Genomic DNA, 21545 nt, shown 5'->3' with positions numbered 1-21545 from the left:
TTGTCAGTAACATGACAATCCACCTCCAGTTTCAGTGTCAAGAATTTAGTGCACAAAGATATGCTGAATACCTTTATTTCACATGAAAAACTGTTAAAAAAGACATACAGTAATACAAGCTAAGAAATTTTCCAGCACTGCCACTAACTCTTGACTACACTAGTGTTCTTAGAAAGTAAGTGGCAGGCACCTGGAGATTTGTCCAAAAAAACTTAAAGGAAAGCTCACGTATGTGCACTCTGATCAATGTGCCATCAATACACAAAGCTGCTGCAGAACTGTCTCTAATTTAGGACTAAACATCTATGCCCCCACCCCAACCTTTGCTCAAGATAGATATTCTTCCATAATTCAAAGTTATCTGATCTTATTTTCTAAATAAACTTTTAAACCCCAAAATAAAGAGATTTAAGCACCTACCTTCACTGCACTTAAAGGAGGAAGCTAAATACTCGAAGTCACAGAGAGGCTCACAATACAAAAACATATTTGTCTTTTTTGTTTTGGACTTTTTTCTGAGACAATCATGACAACCTCGGTCAAATTATTAAAATTACATCGTGTCTAATGAAATTAATGCTGATTAATTTTACTTCAAAGAAAAAGTCAAACGTCGCGACTTAATAAGAAAAAACTAAGAGCCTAGTCTGAACTAGAAATAAGGAATTTTAAAGCACATTGCACAGATGTGATTTATCCCAGGCAAGCTTATAACTGGAATGTAAATGTCATAGTGGTCAACTTGCTAACAAAACAGTCCAGACTGATTTTGAGACCATATGTGTGAATGGGAGTAGTGTGTTGTGCTGGGTGTGACTGTGCCCAGATCACGTTACTTTCTGCCAGAGGGGGGAGGTGGTGGAGGAGCAAACTGGAATGGCGAGTGCCCCATCAGGCCCATCATAGGCTGAGGAGGATTAAACTGTTGGGCCATCAGAGGCTGGGGACCTGATGGAGCTGGGGCCTGCCCCACTCCACCACCTCCTGTGCTAGAGCCACCCCTAGAGCTGCTGTACTGGCTGCTGTTGCTGTTGTTCTGGTACTGGTCATACGAGTTGGAGCCAGAACCGTAGCTGCGTCCTCCATCTCGGCTACTGCGATCTCTGTAAGAAGAGGAAGATGTGGAGGAGCGGTCCCCGTCCCTGCTGCTTCCTCCGCGGCTATCTCGGGTATAGCTGCTGTTGCTGCGGCTGTCCTTGGAGCTGCCACCCACAGAACGCATTCGCCGGTCACACTCGTCCTGATACATCAGGTTGGGATTGTTAGAATTAGAGCTGCCACGGAAACGGGGGCGACTGCCTGGAAATGAAGAAAGAGGGTGGACAAACAAAAAAGGAGGGTGAATTTCCATCAGGACAAGAATCTATTTAGGGGATACAGCTCTAGCTTCTTTAAAAAGTAGTCACAGGATTTCTTCCACCATCCTCATACCAGTCATACCAGTGATCAATCCTGAATCTAGATTTATCCCAAATTTGGTTTAATTATATAGTCACCATATAAAGTAGTGAACTAATTCAGCAGGTAGCATCACTTACCTCCTCCGCCTCCTCCACGCCCAGTGTCAACCAGTTGCAGCAGTTTGGGATTTATGGTCTGACGAGCCTCCTCCAGCACCCGGATCAGTTCGCGGGCCTGGCGGAGATTACCTGGAGTGAAGAAAGTGTAAGCCGTGCCTTTGTTGGTGCTGCGGGCTGTACGGCCAATACGATGGATGTAGTCCTCCGATGAGTTGGGATAGTCATAGTTGATGACAAATTTAACATCCTCCACATCTTGATGGGAGTTGAGTCATGGTGGTGTGATGAGACCAGTTACAGGGATTAAAAAACAAAAACAAAAGTCAGAGCAAAACTAACACTAGTAGAAAACATACTAACTAAAACTAACATAACTAACATTCATGAATTTTAAGTTTTGTGCTTTTGAAAGTGTAAACATTTGGACAGACAATACCTGCAAGATACCCATCATCCTCTGAAAGCATCACTTACCTGTCAAATGATGACTGTACAATACACAATTATTCAATGATTTTACTTACTATACCAATTACAAAACAGGGATCAACAATATACTGTAGTATAATAATTATTTGAATTAGGTTACATGCAGCTACAGACCAACTTGGTTAAGTGATGATAGAGTTTTTCTGAAGAATTATAACAATATTATCATTTAAAAAAGGAGAAACCCAATTTAGACAGGTGACCTTTGTTGACAGGTTTTGCTGATTAATGTTTGAAGTTGAATCAACTGAGAACAGGGAACAACTGTGTTTAAATTCAAAAAATTAAAGGTCTGTTTCTCATTACATTTGACAAACGGCTCAGAAAGCACTGCTGATTGTAGGAGAGACAAGTCTGATTTAAGAAGCCTAATGATGAAGGCTGTCGAAAGAAAATAAGGAAGGGAGGTTCAGGTACAGTACTTACCCTGTAGCAAAGATTTAGTGATGGCTTACAAAGTTACCCCTCTGTCCCCTCACCCATCACTAGTCCTAGGAGGTCTGCAGGGGTAGGAGGGGAGTGCATGGGACAAAAGCAGTCCTCTCTCCCACCTCGCCACTCCTCCACAACACTCCCAAAGCTGGAAACTGTCTGGGCCACAGCTGGACTTTGTAGGTATGCAGTCCTATTCTAAGGCTTATCTGTGCCTCTTCATGTCCCACAGCCTTTAACTGGCCTCGAGACATCACTGCTGGGCTATGTCGTCTCAAGTACAAAGTCAAGGGTGCAGAGAACCTGAAATTATTCTAAGAACACCAGACTCTCTGGCTTCTTACCACTGACAGATCATTTCTAATAAAGATGTGGGATAGTAGAATGGCAGACTTTTGAATGGGCTTGTTCCAAATGCCTCCCAGGTCACTTCCAATGGCAGTGGTATCATCGAGCCCAGCTTTTCAAGTTTAGTAACAAGAAACAGACACTGAAAAGAAGACTTTTTTTCTCCAATAAGACAAATCTGAGAATGGGCTCTGCCAAGGAATCAGGAAATCTGAATCCTGAAATTTTGTCCTAGCCCTTATAGAGAAATTTAGCAAATCATTAAGGGCTGGTAAATTTTGTTATAGAATGGACTGGTTTGATGTATACAAAGAAAAATGGCCTAAGTATAAAAGGCAGGGAGTGGGGGGTGGTGGGAAATAGGGACAAAAAGGACAGAGGTCAGAAATGAGGTCGAGAAAATAACAAGGCAAGATAGACCAAGATAGGGGGTGAAAGAGGAAGGGTTAGAGGGCAGAGAAGAGAGATGAATGAGGTGGAAACATTTAAGAAATGACAGAAGAACAAGACAGAAGAGAAGAAATGATGTGTAAGAGGCAGGAAAATAGAGTGGAAGCAGAGACAGAGAGCAAGAGGAGTGAAAGGGAGGGAAATCGATTATAGAGAGGTGGCTCCTCCAGGCCAGGACTCCTGCCAGCCAGGACCAGACATGACGTCCGCAGAGGGAGAGGCCGGCCGGCACAGCCAGTGGTGGGGGGTGTCAGGGGCTGGCATCAGGGGGCAGTTCAGAGGGGAGCTTCCAGCAAAGTCGTCCATGCCCCGTTTTGGATGCTTTCCATTTCCTTGCAGTTGTCTCATTCTGTCTTCTTGTAACGCACCACTGTCATCTTCACAAAACCTAAGTAGCATCTATTCATATTATCTGGAGGACCAATTTAGATACAAATTTTGTTGTCCAGAGGTTGGTATTGGGTATGGAAATATATTTCCTTAGGTACTGTGGAAGAGTGATTCTTGAATTCATATCCCAAAAGAATAAATACACACATATTAAAAACATGTCAAAGTCTCTGGATGAATAGGAGTTAATCTAATCAGGAAATGGTGCGGTGCGTCACTCGGATGATGGCATGGCCGAAGGGAACCCACCCTCCTCCACACTCCCCTCCTTGCCCTCTCACCTGACAGCCGCCCCCGACCCTAGGATCAAATTTGGAAGCCCAGCAGAACCCCGTGCTTGCCCCCTCCCCCATCACCCAGGTAGCCACTGTCCTGGAAGGAGGGAGATTTTTGTTTGTGGGCTCTGTTCTAGGTTTTCAGTGGAGATGGCTGTGTCTGGGGCTGATTAATCAGGCCATCTCTCTCCCCAAGTCAGCTTTCGATTTGTCATGCCTAGGTCCGGCTGCAGGCTCCCGAGGGCCTGTGTGCTTCTAGTTGCCGGAAGAGAGACTTGGAAACAAAAAACAAACAAAAACAAAATGAAAGGAAAACAAATGAACATAGAATTAGGTTAAAGGTTGATTGCCATCCTGTAAGGGGCTGCTTCACTAGCCTCACCCCTTACATATTTATTCAACATTATTCCTATGTTGTTTTTAAGTCTTATTCAGAAGAGCAAAGTGGCTAAAATATTCACACAAACTCCTGCTTCAAATATAAAAAATATGATATGACACTTCTCAGATACACACTTTATCTGAGAAACATCATATATTCTTGGAAAGAAAATCTCATCTGTGTTCATAGTTGACTTTTCTTTATAAATCCACTGTAAATAAACATGCAGTGTAAAGCCCGATTAATATACTGACCAATGTTTACATTCTTCTACATATTAACTGATCATATATCATGAACTGTATGTGTGACCATGTCAGCGTGCGATTATAGTACACAAACGATCTGCTTTGCTGAGCATACAGAACATACCCAAACCACGAGAGGCCACATCAGTAGCAATGAGAATAGGAGCTTTTCCGCTACGAAACTCTGCAAGAAAACATAATTGGGAACTTCAACACAATCACAGAAAAGTAAACAACGATATAGGTCACTATCATATATTTCCATTTTTTGGTACCTGACAACACCCAGTCTCTCTCTGGCTGGCTCTTGTCACCATGAATACACATTGCTGGCCACCTGGATAAAAAAAAAAAAAAAAAAAAAACAGTAGCCCTTTATATATGATCATATACTTAAACAGATTATATTATTTTGGCTTTGAGGTTTTAATGATACATTTTTGATCCTTGAATGAGTGTGCACCATATGCCTGGTCCCCACTGTCTGGAAAAAATTTGGTTTTTTTAACATGTGATTGAATGTATTCACAACAGTCACATCACTTACCCATCACGTCTCATCCTACGTGTGAGGTCATCACATCGTTTCTTGGTCTCCACAAAGATAATAGTCTTATTCTCTTTTTCAGCCATAATTTCTTCCATCAGCTGGATCAACCTGAGAAAACACCACAAATCACAATAAATCAAGCAATCTTATACAAACAAATTGTAATAAGCCAAATCACAAAAATGGACCTCTGTTAAATGAGTGATAAATGATTAGCCTCTTACTTGTGATCCTTTTCACTGTCCATACAGACATCAACTATCTGAAGGATGTTGTGGTTAGCACTGAGTTCCAGTGCTCCAACATTGATTTGGACATAGTCCTTTAAGAAGTCCTCTGCCAGCTGGCGAACCTCTTTTGGCCAGGTAGCACTCCACATCAGGGTTTGTCTGTCTGGCTGAGAAAGAGCATAGCACACAATCAACAAGTAAGTAAATTTACAAACAAATACACATTAAACTATTGCATTAATTCATTGTCTTTATTAGACTTACCCTGATCTGGTCCACAATTTTGCGAATCTGGGGTTCAAAACCCATGTCCAGCATGCGGTCAGCTTCATCCAGAACTAAGTATGTGCAGCGCCGCAGGTTGGTCTTTCCAGCCTCAAGAAAGTCAATCAGACGACCCGGTGTGGCGATGCAGATCTCAACACCTAGGAGAAAAATGGTATGTAATACATCGCACTCATCATTTACTGATTTATTCAGTGATGACATTGATGTAAAGGAAAGATTTAGGTGACTGGGAGAATTAGAAAAAGTTAATAATTCTTCAATTCAACCAGTAAATTCTCCTTACCTCTTTCCAGGTCTCGGATTTGGGGTCCCTTGGGAGCACCACCATAAACACAGGTGCTTTTAATGCGGGACGATTTTCCATAATCGTATGCAACCTGCTGGACCTGCTGTGCCAGTTCTCTTGTCGGGGCCAGAACCAAACACTGCAAATCATACAAATACTAAAGTGATTAAGGTGACTTATAATATTATTCTGGGGAACTCTGCAAAATAGACTATATAGTGATTAGTGGGATGAATTTTCACATACAATTGGTCCATCTCCACGCTCCAAGTAGGGCTGATGGTTGATGTGCACAATTGCAGGCAGGAGATACTGAAGACAGACAAAAACAGAGATATCAGTGGATTTTGCTACTGTGCAGTTCACCAGTTTGATCTGTATAAAAATTTACATGTACAGAGAAACATATCAATCTCACAGATAAGGTCTTCCCAGAACCAGTTTGGGCAATGCCAACCATGTCTCTACCACTGAGGGCCAGGGGAAAACCTTGTGCCTGAATAGCTGTGGGTTCCTTGAAGTTCTGCTGCATTAACACATCCATTACATATTCTAGATGGAGTAGAATTAAAAACATTATCAGGTATTTCTGTTAGCAGCCAGCATTATGTAGTTTTTACTGGTGACACTACTTTTCCATGTGTGACACCCATGTATGTACAGTATGAGCTTACGAGGAAACTGTGCCTGATGAAAGTTGGTGACAGGTTTGGGGCAGCCTGAACCACATACAGTGATTTCTTTCTTCCTACGATACTCTTCAACGTCATACTGAAAGGATGACATAACAAACAAGTATGTGAAACCAACAAACCACTGTGTTTTTTTAAATAGTAAGTTACTACAGCAGCTTTAAGGCACTACAGACTCTCTTTTAGAGACCTCAAATTTCGCATTAGGTAACTAGCTGCATCAGAAGATCATACTACACCACTACCTGGCTCATTCGCTGCACTTCAGGGTGTTCACTGTAGAAGTTCTTCTCAAATTTGGGGAGTTCATCCAGGTCCCATCTCTTTTTTCGTAAACGGTCCCCGGGGTTCCCAAACTTTTTGCCAGGTGGTGGGCCACCTCTGCTAGACCCGAAACGTGGGCTGCTGCAAAATCATTAGACACACATTTTTACATGAGTTATGGTTTCCTAAGGTAAGGTGAAGGTAACGTCAGTGTTTTAACTGTAGTAATCAACGCAACAAATGCGTAAAAACATTTTACATCGCCAATATTGCCAGCACTAGCAATCATGCTAATTCACCATTTGATGCTCACCCTCTGTCACGGCCACGGTCTCTATCTCTCTCCCCATACGAACCTCTCATTTTGACAACACTCTACTACGAGGAGTGGAGCAGCTATTAAATAATTCAATATTACGTTTAACGTTATGTTAGTAGCTAGACCCTTTTCTCAGAGCGGTTACCTAGCTAACGTTAGCTGTCGCCTTTCGTTAACGGTGCCGTTCCAGGCCTTGCTTGAAAACCAAAGCTAGCGTTAACTGCCGGATGCGCAGGGTTAACATTCAGTTAGTATTTCAGTCAAATACTAAAGATAACATGGGACGTAGACAGAGTGGAAAAAAATATACTTTCGTATAGGTTTCCAGAAACTCAAATATCACACTAAACCTCACACTTCACTGAAAAGAATCCAGCTAGACGTCCATTCATTAACACAAAAACAAAGAGGAGTGTTGTTGTTGTTGTTAGCTTCGCTAGCACTGGTCAACCGGCAAGTGTAAGCTGCCGTGATTGGCTGGCTGCATGCAGAAGCCCCGCCCCTCATATATGATTGACATTCCAGTTTTTAGTAGTAAAAATATTCACTATAAATAAATAAAACAGCTTTTTACGAGTTGTAATATCTATATTCAAATAGCGTTTGCTATATATTCAGAATCTGTTCTGAAATGTACAGCTACATATTCCTTTATAGTCAATATTAGCACTTTATTTTATGAATGCATGGATAAAGATAAAGATAAACTTTATTGTCATTGCAACATCGTACAACGAGATTAAAGTAGGGGTACTTAGTTGTGTGCAGTTGCCTGCACATACACATTTAATTAAGATCACTACGTTGTATATACACACAAAAAAACACAACTTATCTACATCTATAGTTCACTAATGCAACTTATGTGGAAGTGAAAAAAGTGAAACAAGTGAAAAAAGGTAAAAGAAATAGATAAGTAATACAAGTGAAAAATAAGCATAAACATAAACATAAGATGAAGCTATGTAAACCAATTATAAAATTTTAATTAAAAAAACATAGCCATATATCTTATCAAAGTAGAATACAAAGAAGTGTGCCCTCTGTAAAATATGTAGCTGCACATTTCAGAACAGATTGTGAACTTATTGGTCACATGACATGGAAGTTATTGAGATATTATATTAATATAGACAGAATGACAATTTGCAGACAGTCCCTAACTCTCTAACTATGTACAGGCATAGGTGCAGTTCTGTTGCAGGACTAGCAAACACCAAATGCAGATCGGTGGTTCTGTTTACCGGAGAAGTTTCAGCTGAATGTCTGTTGAATATCCAACTTCAAACCATTTTCACTGCAGTTATTCACATCCAAATGAGTTTTACTGAATTGTGTTTTCAACATGACAAAAATTTAGTGGAGTTCCCATTAAGATAAAAAAAAGTAGTGATCTCTGTTCTGCATCTTTAGATTATTATTGTTGCAAATCTTTTAGCACGTTAGGACTGTTAGGTATCTTGTGGAGCTGGAGCAAACCTTTTAGTATTTGTGATACTGTTATCTAATTTAACTGCATCCAAGTACATAACTGGTAGCTGCAACAGTGAAATACTGTAAACGGAAGTAGAATAATTTCCTGTACAAAAGTGAAATTACAGTTTTCCAAAATATTACATAGTGTAGACCCATGTAGTGAAAGCTGACTAAAACATGGTAGAAATATTGTTTCCATTTGTCTTTTATTTGCATTTCAACACCAGCAGAAACCAATATAGCCCCGAAACATGAAATATTACCAATATACAAATTAAAATGTATGCAACAGGAATAAAACGAGAGAATATATGAAAATTAAAACATTAAACACAAATATTACTAAAACAAAGCAACAGCAAAGCCATTCGAGTGAATGTTTGCAGTGCTTAGTTTAACCATTTACAACATTGTTTTCTTTTGGATATTAAATATCCTGGTTTTCAGATTAACATCCAACTTTTAAGTCACGCAGTATCAAAACTATCTCTTTGTAGTGTTTTGAATAAAGATGCTTGAGTTTGATATACTGTTACCAAGTGGCAAGTATAAGGCAGGAATTTCAACTTTTCAATACTAAGTTAATGTTAGATTAGTAGAATAAATTCACTTTACATTGCCTTTAACTGAAGCAGTGAAGCACGGACTGAGTATAGGAGGAGGTTGATGGGATAGAGAATAGCAACCACAGCTGGAAACCCACGTTTGCATCCTCTAATGTTGAATTCCATTCTTCTAACACTTTGATGTTAACAGAACATGATTTTGTAAAAAGTTGGTTGTGCACTGTTGAGGATCCATTTGGCTGTTAAATCTTTCAACGATACTACATTCATTACTCACAAGACAGTACTCTATTGTTTATCTGCTGTCAACAGCTTAAGATTGGATTCTGCATTCAAGATAAACAGAAAATGCTAGTTGCACATTTAAAAGCAGCACTGGGGCGCCTGACACGTGTCCAAAAGGTCTACTCAGCTTTTATACTTCTGTGCTCCACCATCAAATATGTACAATCACGACCACGAGCAACCTTTAAAGTGGCTGCTGCTAAAACGCATGTTACTCATCACTTAACAGTGCGAACAATTAAATTAGGCTGTTCCTATTATTATTAGGAAAAAGATAACAGAAAGAAGACAAGCAGGTCCAAGGATTTTGACTCATTTGAGACTTATTTCCACTCCCTATTTTCTTTTATACATACATAAACATATATGTCTATTAGCTGATCATTCTAATGTTGTGCCAGCCAGCTTTCAATGCCCAGGTGTGAGTCCCAAAAGATTTAAAGCCTTGTTTGCACCAATATGTCTTTACATTTCTGTATGTGTATCCTAATGTGACTCACTCACTACTACTACTGTTACAATGTCATCATTAATAGTACCAGCAGAGGCAGGCCCGATCTGTGCTGCATGCAATGCCCTTATTTATGGGATTATAATCCACAGCACATCCCAGCTGGGCCAGTCCTACAGGAAGTTATGCTTCTTCAGTAATCTGTAATCTGTGTGGGTGTTGTCCTTCCATCAGTTGCCCTGCCCACGCTAAAATCTCCCCTACAGCTGTTCCCTCTATGCTCCACAAACAATAACATTGTGCAAGGAGCCAAAACCGGGTCAACAGACAGAGTCACACTATTACGCTTTTGATTTACCTGTTCATACGAAGCCACAACAAAACATATACAGAATATTTATAACATTTCTATGACCTATGCCTTCAAGGTCTTACAACATTTAAATAAACAAGTATTTCTGATTTAATTCTTATATATTAAAACAAATCCTGCAATCCCAGATTCCTTACTTTTGCTTGGCAATAACTCAATTCTACATCTTAACACAGTGTGTCTCATGAAGTGCTGCTCCTCTGTTTGGCAATGTATCAGAAACAGGCAGAGCTGGCAAAAGGGTGAGAAGGAGTATGCATTGAGAATCAAAATAAAAACTGAAGAATGAAGGCCATTTGTTTCAGATAGAGATGGCACTTTTCTAACACTTTTTTGATGCAGCATAAGGATGGTAGGTGCAGGCATAATTATTTGTACCGATTCTTATTCAACAGATAAATGCAGATGTCAGATTTGTGTCAGCAATGACTCTCTTCTCTCTAACTTTGTTTGTAACAACATTTCCCTTCTCTTCATATTCCACTCTTACTCCCATTATCGTCTCTTTTCCCTGTAAAACAATCTCGCCCTTACTGCACGACTATTTCAAGTCTGTCATGGATCAAACTTAAAAATAAAACCAGAATGTAAAGGGTGAAACAAAAGATCTGATTTGTCTCACATAGCTGCTAAAATTCAATATGGGCTGCCGGAGGTAAGTGAGCTTAGTGAGTCTATGTTTAAGTTTCAGAACTCGTCATCAGAGCTAAGTAACAAAGTCTTTTCATTGTCACCACGTGTGCTGACGTTACTGTGACTGCGGGAGAGGGGTGGCCCCCCACTGCGATCCAGGGTGGACTGCTGGGTGTACTGCTGGTAAGCTGGGGAGAAGTTATGGATGGCATCCTGGACCATGTCCCCAGGATTCATCGTTTCCTTCAGGCTGCTGGAGATGCTCTTCATTGGGGCACAGCGGCCTAGATGTGGATTGGGAAGGTTAAATATTAATAAAGAGGCTGGGCAGGATGGACGGGAAGGGACAGATGAAAGTGACAAGTAAGAAAGACATGTGGGAAAAATGTAATTTAAAAAAATGTAATCGACAGGATGGAAAAAATAAATCTGATTCCTGATGCCAAAGACATGCAAATTATATAATAAAGCAATGGCAGGTAGTCTGATATCAGAGGTCAAAATAAATGCACATTTTAATATTTTATGATGACTTTATATGAAAAGATTCTCTTCTTGGATTAAGCAGACAAGTGGCTTCTATAGGTTCTGGATAAATTGAGTGACTGGAGTAGAGACCGTGGTAAATTAATACTGACTACACCTTTTTAAATTTAGTTTTTACAAATCCACTTCTACTTGCAACATAAAATCTATTTGACAGGACACTATACAGATTTAATGTTTGATGCAGAACATGTGTTACAGGGTTACCTTGAATTTTTTCTCATCTTTTTGTGACAAAATTATATGAAGGTCATTATTAATACTACTGGCCAAGTGAAGATGTAACACAGGCTATAGAGAGGTATGAGCATATATTAAACAAAACTGTTGCAGGAGAAATGAAAAGGAAAATGTGGGGGCTGAATATAATTATTGCAAAATAAAGGTAAATAAAAATAAATGTCTATATTACTCATGCTGAACTGACAGCAACACTAATCATGTTAACGTGCACTTGACCAAACATAAAAAAGCAAAAGAAAAGCACTGTAACATACATAACTGTGGCAAACTCAGACAAAACACAGCTAACGTCAGACCTACCGTATTGTCCATAGATAGGAAACGAGCCTTTCAGAGCAGCGCAGTGAAGAAGAGAGAAAAAGGAGAGAAGTACAAAAAGAGAGACCAGAAACACAAGAAAGTCAAGGTGAAAATGAAGAAACGGATTAGAAGAAAAAAAGAAAGACTCAGTGTTAAAGATAAGAATCCAAGTAAAACCAGTGGACACAGAGAGTGAGCTCAGATCAGAGGAAGAAATCAGACTGTAAGAAGAAGAGCTCTGCTTGAACTGCACATTATATTAGGTTGATTAGTGCATTATACATGCTTTTATCAGTTTATATATGTTCAGCTTCTCAAAAGAAGATAAATTACACCAGCCCTTTTAAAACACACTCAAGCGCATACATACAGTATATTATAAATACACAAACAAGTGCCTCCCGTACCATATGAGTCCAGCCTTTTGTCCATGTAGACTTTGTAAGTAAAAGCATGGCGCAAAGCCACAGCAGCAAAGAACATCTCAATGCAGATGATGAAGTTTTGGTAACCAGCTGCAACTGTTCCCTCGCCCACAGAGACGTCCGCAGAGCTGATCTGAGGAATGGCACCACACTTTTCTAGGATGGCCAGCAGCATCCCTGCATTGTACAAAGAGAGACCAGGTGAGAAAACAACAAGGTTTACCATCTTTTTTTTTGGTGTGAAATTTGTCATGGAGTCGAATTTCATAAATTTAAACATGAGCCAGAAAGAGTGAAATGCGGGCATATCAATTTCTTCACACATAGGAGATACTTAACAAAATGTCAAATGTCAAATGTCATTATAAATACAAATGTGTTTTTGTTTGGTCTTCTTACCCTGCCAGAAGGAGAGAAAGATGACTGACTTGACCATGAAGAACTTGAGCACAGGGTTGTATGGGACGAGCAGTTCACGTGTGGCAAAGTAGAAGAGGAACAGAGCGTAGAGAGACAGACTGACGGAGATGTTGTAGATAATAGTCACGTACAGGTAACCACTGGCCACACTGAAGGAGAGTAACAAAAAGAAAAGAAAACCATGTAAACAGAAATCCTACTGTCTGTGGAAAGAGAATTTAGAGTTTTAGAGGTTTTTCAGGCTAAAGCTACACAATGCCAAGTTAATTTTAGAATTTTTCCTCTGATTCATTAATAATATAATAATGTGAATTGTAGAGTAGCACTACTGATGTTTTTTTATACAGGCCGTCATTAATTATTTCAATGTAATTCCAAAAGAACTGCAGAAAAAAAATATTTCTATTTCTATTTCTATTTCTATCTTTCACTAATTAGAAATATAAATTCTCTGAATAGTGCTGCACAAGAATTAAAAAGAGTATTGGGTGAAGTTGGTTAATGTCAGTGAGTCAGAACACGAGGGATCAGTGCTCAGAGGGATGTCCGTCCAGTGAATGACACAGTGTGAGTGGAATCTTACTTGAAGTCTCCATCTCGGTATTTCCCAAATGCCTGGAGAATGACAGTGATCACTGCCATTAGGGGTTTCACCACACAGAACTGGAGAGTTGCCTGAGGAAAGCAAATGTGAGAAAGATTAAGAGGAATTGAAGCAAAATGTTTGGTCTTCTATTTTCATTTACTGATTTAATTGTGTTTTGTAAATTTATGCTCAAAAAATGTTATAGATGCAGAAATGTAATGTAAACACACTTCCTTATAATTATGTGTTAATTAATTATAATTATGCTTTTTAATTGTTGCAGTTTTGCAAGTTAAATATTTGCCCAGTCCTGCGGATACAAGACATCTGCTGCTCTGATGATCTGTTGTCATTTTGTCATTGTTGTTGACGAAACATGGACTTGGTCTGATCAGAGAACATGTCTGTGCTGCCTTTCAGTCCATCCAACATGAACTCAAGCCCAGAGAACTTGGTAGCGTTTCTGCACAGAATTGATGTTTGGCTTCCTCCTTGTGCAACAGAGTTTCGCAAACTGTGTCAAGTGATAACAGATTTCCTAAGCTCCCAGAAATGCTTGTGCCTATATTCATAGTAGTGTGTGTGTGTGTTAATTGTGTGCAGTATATGAACCAAGAGGGTGATCATACCTGTTTGCAAAACCTGAGAAAACCAATTGAGTAGGTCTTTCCCCACAGACAACAGGTCCCATACACACAGCTTGACCTAAAGTAAGGCACATTTTCATGTGTCAAATGTTATAAAGGAATTTAGGTTATTTTAACATGAAAATAATTCCCAAGTTCTTGTTTATACCAGAAAAGATCAAACAAAACTTACTCGATTGGTTTCCCTCTGATCTCTGCCATGATGGCGCTTTCTCCTCCAAGATACTCATAACACAGGCTCAAGAAGTTGTAGATAACAAAGGCTGCAGAGAGTCATACACACACACAAAAATTGATTATTGGTGTAAAATCAATCTGAGATTCTACTAAACAGCCAGTACAAACTATAGCTGGAGTAATTGCTTGATGCCATATACAGAAACCTTTCACAAGGTACCAGCCTATCGTACACATCACAGCAAAGATGAGCCATTCTTAGTTGAGAGAATCCCTTCATGTGAAAATGTAAGGAGTAATTCAAGACAGTTCAAAAGAAACTATGCAAAAACAATCAGCATTTGTACCATCTGCCGTCTTTTCCCCTTACTTGAGAGGACTGCAAGTAGTGCCGGTTAGTAGAGCAGTGTTTACAAGACTTGGTGTAACAGTTGTAATTACAGGTATGCTTTGCTGATTCAGTTTCAGAACTGCTGAGCTTGCCATATCAAGGCAGAAAGGTGAGTCATGCCCATCAGCAGGCTTAGCAATTATTGGGTAATGGCTCTGAGTGAAGTGTAAGCTCAGGCACAATAATAAGCTATTCTTCCCTAGAGCAGAGAAAAGAAGCAGTGTGGTCATGTTACACTGCTACATACACGCACACAATAGAAATGGTTCAGAGAAAAATGTTTCTATAGCAAATAATCATCTTACCCAAATTTAAAGTAAGGTTATAATCTTCACTTAAGCACTGTGTTACATAACTGCTGCTAATGAAGATTAAAATGATATTCTTACGTGTTTTGTATCAGTCTTCCACGGCATCATGGGCTTAAATATGAAACTACGCCAGGTGCCTCTCTAATCCCTTTCTATTCTATTCGCTGCTCAGATCTTACATGCAGTCAGCTGGCTGCGCTGATTGATTACGCTACAAAGCAACTTGCTCTTGCCTTTAATCCATCCTCTTTAGGCAGGTAACCTCAACAAGTGTAACAACTGTTATATCATAGCCTGTGTATTAAGGTCTGTTGGCCGTTTTGCTGTGTAATGCACTCCGTTTGCCGTTATGCACTCAGTTTAAATAATCCCTGACTGGACTGCACATTGATCCCAGTAACTGATGCCCCTGAGAAGAATGTCTGTTCATCCACACTAATGTTCACAAGTTAATTTAAGCGTAACACACATCAGTGGCTCAGCACTGTGCTGCCTGCATATATATAGTTATTCACATTAACATAACTACATCATTTTATAGTATGTGCTTCGCAAATTCAGCATGAATACTCCCGTGCAGCAGATGCATTATATGCTGGTAGAACAAATAATAAGATTATGATTTATCTGCTCACTAGTGAGACGCCTTCAAAGTCTTAACGTTTTCCTGGTTTTCATACAGTTGCTAGGAAACAGAATTCCCCTCCCTTGCAATCCCAACAGGCCATGGAGACACAAGAGCAAAACTGGCAACCTTTGTAAATGAAGACACTGCAAAGGCCATCTGCCACTGGGGAGTCACAACACATAAATTCTTCAGCCTTACTCCCAAGGAGAAACACACTGGAACACAGAATACTTACTCCCACCACTATGGTGAATATTGGCCTGCTGTGTGCATGTCCGATATGGTACCAAATAACCCAGCCTGTAGCAGAAAGTGCTAGTGTTCGGTGCTCCCCATCCACTCACCTTCGTAGCAGTCTCGGACTGTGTCAAAGTACACATAATACTCCTCGTTGGTGAAGAAAAGAAGGCTGAGCCAGGAGTCGAAGGCATAGATGGGGACTATGAAGAGAATCCTTACTATGTGCCTCTGTTCATTGGGAGAGCTGTAGTAGCGTAGGTGCATGTAGATCTGAAAGGATGAAAAAAGAAAAAAGGTCAGAAGAAGGGGATTAATCAAAATACAGTTAATACTGAGAACAGGTCAGTGCAACTAAATTTATTCAAAAAGTTAAATGATTCACTTGTGCCACCACACAATATGTCATTTATTTTAAGTTTAAGTGTAAAGTATTTGCTCTTATCTATAATGGAATCAAACAAATGAAACTACATTGGAAACACAGAGTACACTTGTGATCTCCACTGAGGTGAACTTTTAATAATCAGAGCTTTAAAAAAGGACAAGAAAATGCAATGAAACACACACAGTACAGCACAGTTGTATATGCACATGAGACCGTTATGGACATAAAACGATGCAGTCAATACACAATATACGAGTTATAGAACAAGGTAAGAAGAAAAAGAAAAATCCATTGTTATGTTAAGTTTCCATTATTAATTTGTCACAGAGCAGCAACTGATGCATTATCGTGTATTTGCCCAGTTTTGATGGCAGTTTGACAGGAAGCAGAATATACAATATATTTTTAGAACTGCGTGAAATATGCAGAGTTTCAAAGAAAGTGCCATGAATGAAGCCTTCTGCATACTTTAGTTAGTTTAGTTAGCTTTTTGCTTTAAACAGCAACATATATTTATCACATTACAGGGGACATGTGTCAGCCTCCCTCCCGTGACACCCCAGCTCAGAATGTGGTGGATTAATGGGTTAACTGAAACTAATTGCGGTCTCATGAATCCTGTATGTGCAAGCTCATCAGGCTCTCTTCTGTCAGAAAATACAGCTAGCAGACATTTACCTGAGTCAGAAACTGGAGTAGTGTGTCTGCAAGGTGTGTGAGGCTGTTTTAGGGAACTGATACTGGGCTTTTATCACTCCTATTCAGAGCAGTAGACAACAGGAAGGACAGGGTGGGCCTCTGTCTGCACCTCCCGGCTCCTTTCCACTTACACAATGTCCTACCTATCACCTTTCCTGCATGTAAACAGACACACACCTCTGGTAAAATAACAGTGGGTGACAACAAGCCAAGCGAGGTAGTGCACTTTGCTCACAGGGTTTGTTGCTAGGTGACCCTGCTCTGTACATATACACTCATGCATAAACACGCACACACACTCTCTCACACTAATCACAAGCTCTTTCATGATGTAGCTGAGCTAATAGCATCTGTTGCCAGAGTGACAGAAGCCTTTTCTTTAACCATGTATGTAAAGAGCAGCAGCAAACAATAGCAAACATGTTTTATGAACCAAGACCTAGAGGCACAACTGTTCTCACTTATAAAACGGATGCACAGTCCACTGTAACATGAAGACTGACAAACTGATAGAGACAAGACCAACACTTATATGCACCACAGACACTAAACAGAATGTTACACAGGAACTCAAGCACACAGGGGAGTAGCAATTCTCCAAAGACATGATTCAGTTAATTCACTTCACTAGAGCTGCTGCTGTGACAGTGCGTTTACATGGACTCAAGTAACCGGGTTACAGTCGGCTTTCCCGAGAAAGTGTCATGTAAACGGGTAATCAGGGTAGAGAATTAGAGAAACCTGATTTCCAAAGGTAGAGTTCTCCAACAGAATGAAGATTACTCATGTAAACACATAACAGAGTTTCTAATCAGCTTTCTGCAAGAGCGCATGTGCATAACAAAGGTGGCCGACACTCACAGCTCTACTACTATCAGCTGAGAGGAGCGGCTGAATAAAAAAAGACAGTGAGAAAGAAAGTAAAAGTGATTGGGAGGCATCTTTTCTGTCTTCATGCAGCTAAAATCTGTGGACCATGGTTCCAAGATCAGCCCAGGGCAGAGGAGAAATCAGATTACTCTTTTGCTGCATGTATTCTCGGATTTCCAGTAATCCGGTTTCTTGAGTGCATGTAAACACGTTACCCGATTACAAAAAAAGCAAGTGATGATCCTTCTTACGACAAAAACAGAGGAAATAGCATATCTTTAGGATATACATTATCTGCAGGTATTATGGAGCCACTTGTGTGGGAGACTCATGCAGTAGAGAGTTGGGCAGGACTATTCCACGAGATGGTGGATGTCTCCATGTCATGACTGTGGTCTTGTTTTAGATCCGTTACATTTCTATAGCACACTAAATAAATATAATCTCCTCATTAATCATTCTATTCATTTAAACTTCTCATTGATACATCCTATTGTTAAACCCGAAATCCTGAGGTTATAAGTTTAGTTTAAACCTAGTGATTACAAGAATGAATTACAAAATGTCAAGCTCTCCTTACCTGGTGACATGTGATGAGAAGAGCTGTCCAAACAAAGAAACCCGATATAGTTTGGGCAGTGGAGGTCATGAGGAAAATTGGCTCCTCTGGTGTGACCACTGGGGTTTCTGGTATAGAGGAGGTGTTGGATCCTTGTGGGCCCATAGTGACTGGAGACCCTGGGGGGAGGCCGACTGGAGAGTTATTCCCCAACCTCTCTGACAGGGGTATGTCTCGCCGCCAAAGTTGACTCATCTGTATAAAGCAAAGGGTGTAGAACACTTCATGAATAAAAATGTAATTTATACAATAAAATCTAACATAGTCAACAACTGTCATCTGCTGAAATGCGTACATGTACATGTAACTCAAAATGTCAGCACTCAATCTCAAGCAAACATCCACTGTTGTAAGAAGGAGAAAACAGAGAAAAAGATGCAGAGAAGAGCAAAGTAGGACGGTGCACAGCATCTACAATGCCAAGAAAGACTGTCTCAATAGACAGATGAAGCAAGATCAAAACAGAATGAGTAAAAAGAAGAGGCATGATGTACAGTAGGTGGGTGAGGAGACACTGACAAAGAGTGTAAAAACCAGAGGGTGGGGGCTGAATAACTCAAACACAGCAACATCAGTTTGAGAGCAATGAACTGAGGGCTCCTGACCCAATTTCTCCCCTCTCTTCTCTCATTTCAGAGGCCAGAAAGATGTGCAGTGTAGCTAGAAACGGCACTAACACGCATGTTCTGTCAAAAAAGAATTTAATCAGACTCAAAACCATGAGGCGTGTCCTGAAATAAGGTAGGTACCTAATATAAAACTGAAGTAAATTAAAAATATAATGAAACCTCATCTGAATGTATACTCTCTTTTTACTGTTACTACTCCATAAATCTGTTTGTGGTCAGTGAAAATGATGCTTCATATTGGTGCTTCACTTTTTCTTAACCTTCATTGTAGTGATACACATAAATATTGTGACACTATGTTTTATGATATTGTAATTAGTTTACATTAAAAGATTTGTGGCAGACAGATCATTTTGCATTGAGCTAAAACCCCCCAACCTCTAGATGGCAGTGATGTAATTTATGCAAATATGGTACAGATTTCACTGTTCTGATTACATTAAGGAAATAAAACACACTCATATTTTCTGCATAAATTACACAATGGTGTGTTCTTATAGCATAAAAGTTTTCCTATAATTACATTTATTACAATAATGAAAATAACTCAACTTGCTTACATTATCTCAATACACTAAGTCATAATCCCTGTATCATGGTAAATATCGGTAAATACATTAAAGCTAAGTCAACTGTGCAGCATACAGAGTCCAAACCCCACTGACTTTTCTTTATTAGCTTGTCAGGCTTCATGCTTACTTTACATTTGACTCACTTCAAAAAAATGGGAAGATAAAATATAGGAATTTCAACACCCGTTCATAAGAAGAGGGTCTTACACAATTACACAGTGCTGACTTGGAAAAATGTAAGCTATATGTGCCAAACCACACACACACGCACACAATAAACTCATCAATGTGCCAACATCATTGTGTTTGAGCCACTGTTCAACTATGTCAGTGTCTAGGTCAGGATTCTGGGATTCTGGGAAGTCAATAATCTAATCATTCACAGTGAAAACTAATTTCACAATGACTTCCAAACCCCCATGTGCAACAGCTAAATATAGGTTGGTGCTTGGTTGTCATGGATGACTCACACTGCCTTGTGGCAACACAATGACTAGGAGCACGTCATACATGTTTAACTAATGAGGAAAATAAACTATGAGGAAATCAGAGCAGAACCAGCCATCTGTGGAACCCAAACTAGTTTCAGTATACAGTCTTAACACAAATTTACATAACAGACTTCTGGCACAATGATTTCTCATGCAGCACACGTTTCTACTTTAAACACAGCAACAGTTGATCAGCGTTAGCATCACTGTAAACATGTTCTGTATACTGATACCAGGGGACAGGCTTCATTTAGTATTGCACCTTTGGCCACATTGCCCAAGCTGATGAATAATAATATAAATGCATAAATTCAGCATGGATTATAATTATTTATCTATCAATAATTCTGGCTGCATGCATTCAAACTGGTTTTGCTGTTAAATTAAGTGAATAAACAAACAAACAGATGTTGAAATGAAAATGCAATGAAAAAAAGATGAAGTCTGAGTTCCAGTGAGGATCATAAGCACCTGCTTGAACCTACAAACGCAGAGCTCGGTGCTTCCCAGTGGGTCACAGACAAGAGGGATGAAACTCATCCATCCTGCTGACTGCACCCGTGGGATGGTTTCAAAACACTTATTGTACTTTGACCTCGATCCAATCACCACCACTAATACCAGGCCATCACAAGTCCTCAGGCTAGGAGAGCAGTCTGAAACGTACTGTAAACATCAGGCCATCGAGACTGAGTTCAATGAGAGGCAGTGCAGACAAAAGGGCTACTTAGCAGTGACCACAGGTCTTTACAATGATGCTGTAACAAACCCCACAAAGAGCGAGAGAGCAGGTTTTCCAGGTTCCAGCCGAGCTGCATTTTCTAGAATGGGTTAACATCAGTTCTATTTAACGCTCATGTAAAGTCATCGGGAGCCGCATTTAACTTTAAATCTAACATCAGAAACACATTAAAGTGAAGGAACCAGCTCTCGTTGCTCCATCAGGCTGATTTTAATGTTACTCACCTCCTCTGCAGTTATTTGATCTGCGCTGATTTGGTCCAAACACCAGTTTAGCTCATCATCCAGCCGATTGCAAACCTTTGTGGAGTTCAAAAAGTTATTTTACCATTCAGCTGACAGTCGGTCACTTGTCTAATCGCTGCTTCATTGTCTGAACCCCATAAAGTTGGCTCTTTTCATAAAGCTGGCCAAGTGTCGGCAGCTGAGCGCAGCCAGCTAGCGTCAGCTAGCCTTCTTTAGCCTGACGCTAACTTGCTGTTGCTTTTCCCGGTGAAATCAGAACAAAGTAAAAAAACGCTCAAATAACAAGCGATACGCTCAGGTGTAATAATAAAATGTCTATAAAATGACTGCTATTCTCTTGCCCTTCCCCACCCAGAGCTGATGAAGTGGACACCGTTATTTCCTCCACACCACCATCAGCAGTTCCCTGTATCAACAGCAGCAGCTGCCAGC

General features: G+C 40.0%; 2 protein-coding genes across 3 annotated transcripts; both read right to left on the bottom strand.

Annotated features, from left to right (window-relative positions):
- Positions 1-59: 59 nt before the first annotated feature.
- On the bottom strand, positions 60-7600 carry LOC113152912 (probable ATP-dependent RNA helicase DDX17). Its single transcript, XM_026346437.1, has 13 exons — positions 7158-7600; positions 6826-6985; positions 6563-6659; positions 6307-6440; positions 6135-6200; positions 5886-6027; positions 5579-5739; positions 5309-5481; positions 5082-5192; positions 4810-4871; positions 4659-4718; positions 1539-1775; positions 60-1299 (listed from the first exon to the last, which is right to left on the bottom strand). Exons 1-13 carry the CDS (start codon positions 7205-7207, stop codon positions 833-835), a joined length of 1920 nt encoding a protein of 639 aa, XP_026202222.1. The 5' UTR covers positions 7208-7600; the 3' UTR covers positions 60-832.
- A 541-nt stretch (positions 7601-8141) lies between these two features.
- LOC113152637 (transmembrane protein 184B-like) lies at positions 8142-21545 on the bottom strand. 2 transcript variants are annotated; one of them, XM_026346004.1, is made up of 9 exons: positions 21093-21545; positions 18396-18629; positions 15966-16131; positions 14287-14377; positions 14097-14172; positions 13465-13556; positions 12861-13030; positions 12444-12638; positions 11002-11231 (listed from the first exon to the last, which is right to left on the bottom strand). In XM_026346004.1, exons 2-9 carry the CDS (start codon positions 18627-18629, stop codon positions 11002-11004), a joined length of 1254 nt encoding a protein of 417 aa, XP_026201789.1. In that variant the 5' UTR covers positions 21093-21545. The 2 variants fall into 2 exon arrangements, with proteins under 2 accessions (XP_026201797.1, XP_026201789.1); XM_026346012.1 differs by lacking the exon at positions 21093-21545 and having other exon boundaries at positions 8142-11231.

The sequence above is a fragment of the Anabas testudineus genome, chromosome 8 (genome assembly GCF_900324465.2).
Source record: "Anabas testudineus chromosome 8, fAnaTes1.2, whole genome shotgun sequence".
Classification (NCBI taxonomy): Eukaryota; Metazoa; Chordata; class Actinopteri; order Anabantiformes; family Anabantidae; genus Anabas; species Anabas testudineus.
This window is presented reverse-complemented; position numbering and strand designations above follow the sequence as displayed.